Here is a 2,441-nt window from a genome sequence, read left to right on the forward strand (position 1 = left end):
CCTCGCGTGCGCAGTGCCCCAGTTGATGGCCTATCGCCTCCCAACACTGCCAGTTCCTCCCGCCGCGTCCTACTCGCCGTATTCCAACCCCGCCGACCCAGTCCCGCCTTCCCTTTCTGGTTCCACCATGCCACCTCCCGATCCAGCATCTCCGTCCCTCTCCAACAAGAGGCAGCGCATCGACCCCCTCCAGGACCCCAACGGCGCCCACCACCCACCGCCTGACGAACAATTCATCACAGACCATGACGCACAGGAGAGCGGCGCAGACGACGACGAGGACGAGGAGAAGCCAAAGTCGGACAAGAAGGCCGGCCGCAGGAAGATCAAGATTGAATTCATCCAGGACAAGTCTCGTCGACACATCACCTTCTCTAAGCGCAAGGCCGGCATCATGAAGAAGGTACGTCGTTGGACGTGTAGCGCGCGTCGCACCGCTCACCACGCGTCTACTAGGCCTACGAGCTCTCCACGCTCACCGGCACGCAGGTGCTCTTGCTCGTCGTCTCCGAGACCGGCCTCGTCTACACGTTCACCACCGCCAAGCTCCAGCCGCTCGTGACTCAGCCCGAGGGCAAGAACCTGATCCAGGCATGCCTCAACGCGCCGCACGGTACGCTGCCCTCATCCATGCCCGTCGGCACGCCTATCGGGCGCTCGAACCCCATGTCCATGCCCGCCCACCACCAGTCTGGCGGGCCCGCGTCCGGCCCCAACGTCCCCGGCGGGCTCGCGATCTCGGGCGGGTCGTCGGGCAAGGACGACGCGGATGCGGACCAAGACGACGACACGGACGCGGCGCCAGCGCAGGGCACGCAGGGCCAGGACCGCAACACGCGCAAGCGCCGCCGCGCATCGTCCTCCGCCGGCCAGGCCGGTCAAACGCCAACGACACCCGTCAGCGGGCGTGCCTCGCAGGGACAGGGCGCGGCCTCCGCTGCGAACGCACAGGCGTCTGCCGGCGGCGCGAACACGTCTCCTCACGCGCGCACGCAGGCGATGCCTCCGATGGGCGGAGCGCCGCCGCTGACGATCCCGACGGGCCAGCAGCAGCAGGGTATGCCGAGCGCGATGGAGCACTCGCCGCGCCAGCCGACGTCGCCCAACTACACGCACGCGAGCGCCGGGGGCGCGTATGGCGAGACGGGCATGTACGGTGCGCCGCCGGGCGCGCCGCAGGGATACGCTACCGCGCCGGGGTATGCGCCATTTGGCGGGCACGATGGGACGCAGGGAGGGGCGGCGGGCATGCAGGGACATGCGGGCTGGGGTGCGCCGCCGCAGGTGCAGCAGGGGAACTATCATGCGAGGAGATGATGGACCGAAGGTGATCACGACGATGAACACGTCTGGTCCACGGGACGCGCATGCGAAAGAACATTGGCGGTTCGCGCGCCCTGCGTTTGTCTCTATACCAAAGGCTTTTTTTCTCCCCTGCCTGCTCCTCACTCGTGAACGAAAATAGCGGTCTTGTCCGGTCTGCGTGTACATGCCCTCCCCCTTTCTCCTCGTCGGATGTGACGTGTTTTCTTGGCCCGGTTGTTTACCCGCTACTGTTATCCTCTCCATCTTCCGTCTCTACCTTGCTTTGCTCGTGTCCTGGTAGCGGCTGTTTTCTACGTGCGATCTACGAATTACGATGTGCCATGACGAAGTCTCCTCAGGTAGTTAGTGATGTGGTGTCGAGCGTCGTAGCGATAGCGTCCCCCGGTTGTCGATGTGAATGCGAAAGAATCAAGTGTATATATACGATATGTTTGCGTGGGTCGGTGTACATGGCCTGCTCAGAACAGGCGACTATTATCACAAGGACAGGTCTGCCCAAAGAAGAGAAGACGGGAGAAGTGAATACAGATGAAACGAATCGATGACGCAATACACCGCTCCGAGCGAGCTTGAGAACGGAAGCAAGCAGCGGGAGAAGAGACGCACTGGCTCGGAGAGAAATACAGTATTGCAAGGTTCTCGAGGGCGTGCACGAAGAGAAGCGTTCTGGTGCTGGTTGTGATCTTGATTCCGGAATATTGAATTGTGGCGGTGGGAAGACGAGCAAGTGATCGGAGCAATTGGTGATTGCTTGACATATAAGTGCATGACGGCGACAACAGATCCGGTTGTGACGATCGGGTTTGAGGCGAACACTTCGTCGATAGTGGGTCACATATTTGGTTCCAAGGTAGCATGAGCTAGGGCTTAGTTATGCATCCTAGTAGGTGTCGACAAGCGATCCCACGTCGTGCACGAGATCCTTCCACTGCATCCTGACAAGTTCGCTGATCCATGCTTGCGTGTATCTGCATCCGCAGGGTGTCAGTGGAGTTGGACGGTACATCTCACTGCAAGTATCACTCACCTCTATTCCTGTCATGGGTCATGGGACGTCAAGAGAAAGTGCAAACAGCGTCCACCGGAGCGCATCGCAGGTTGTAGGTTCAACATGA

General features: G+C 61.0%; 1 protein-coding gene across 1 annotated transcript; it reads left to right on the plus strand.

Moving 5' to 3' along the window:
• Window positions 1–217: 217 nt before the first annotated feature.
• On the plus strand, window positions 218–1,317 carry LAESUDRAFT_613528 (SRF-TF-domain-containing protein; the record flags this gene model as incomplete). Its single annotated transcript, XM_040903183.1, has 2 exons — window positions 218–403; window positions 457–1,317. Coding segments are annotated over 2 exons (1,047 nt in total), but the record flags the coding sequence as incomplete, so codon positions are not given.
• Between the last annotated feature and the right edge of the window lie 1,124 nt (window positions 1,318–2,441).

Source organism: Laetiporus sulphureus (assembly GCF_001632365.1).
Source record: "Laetiporus sulphureus 93-53 unplaced genomic scaffold LAESUscaffold_246, whole genome shotgun sequence".
Taxonomy (NCBI): domain Eukaryota; kingdom Fungi; phylum Basidiomycota; class Agaricomycetes; order Polyporales; family Laetiporaceae; genus Laetiporus; species Laetiporus sulphureus.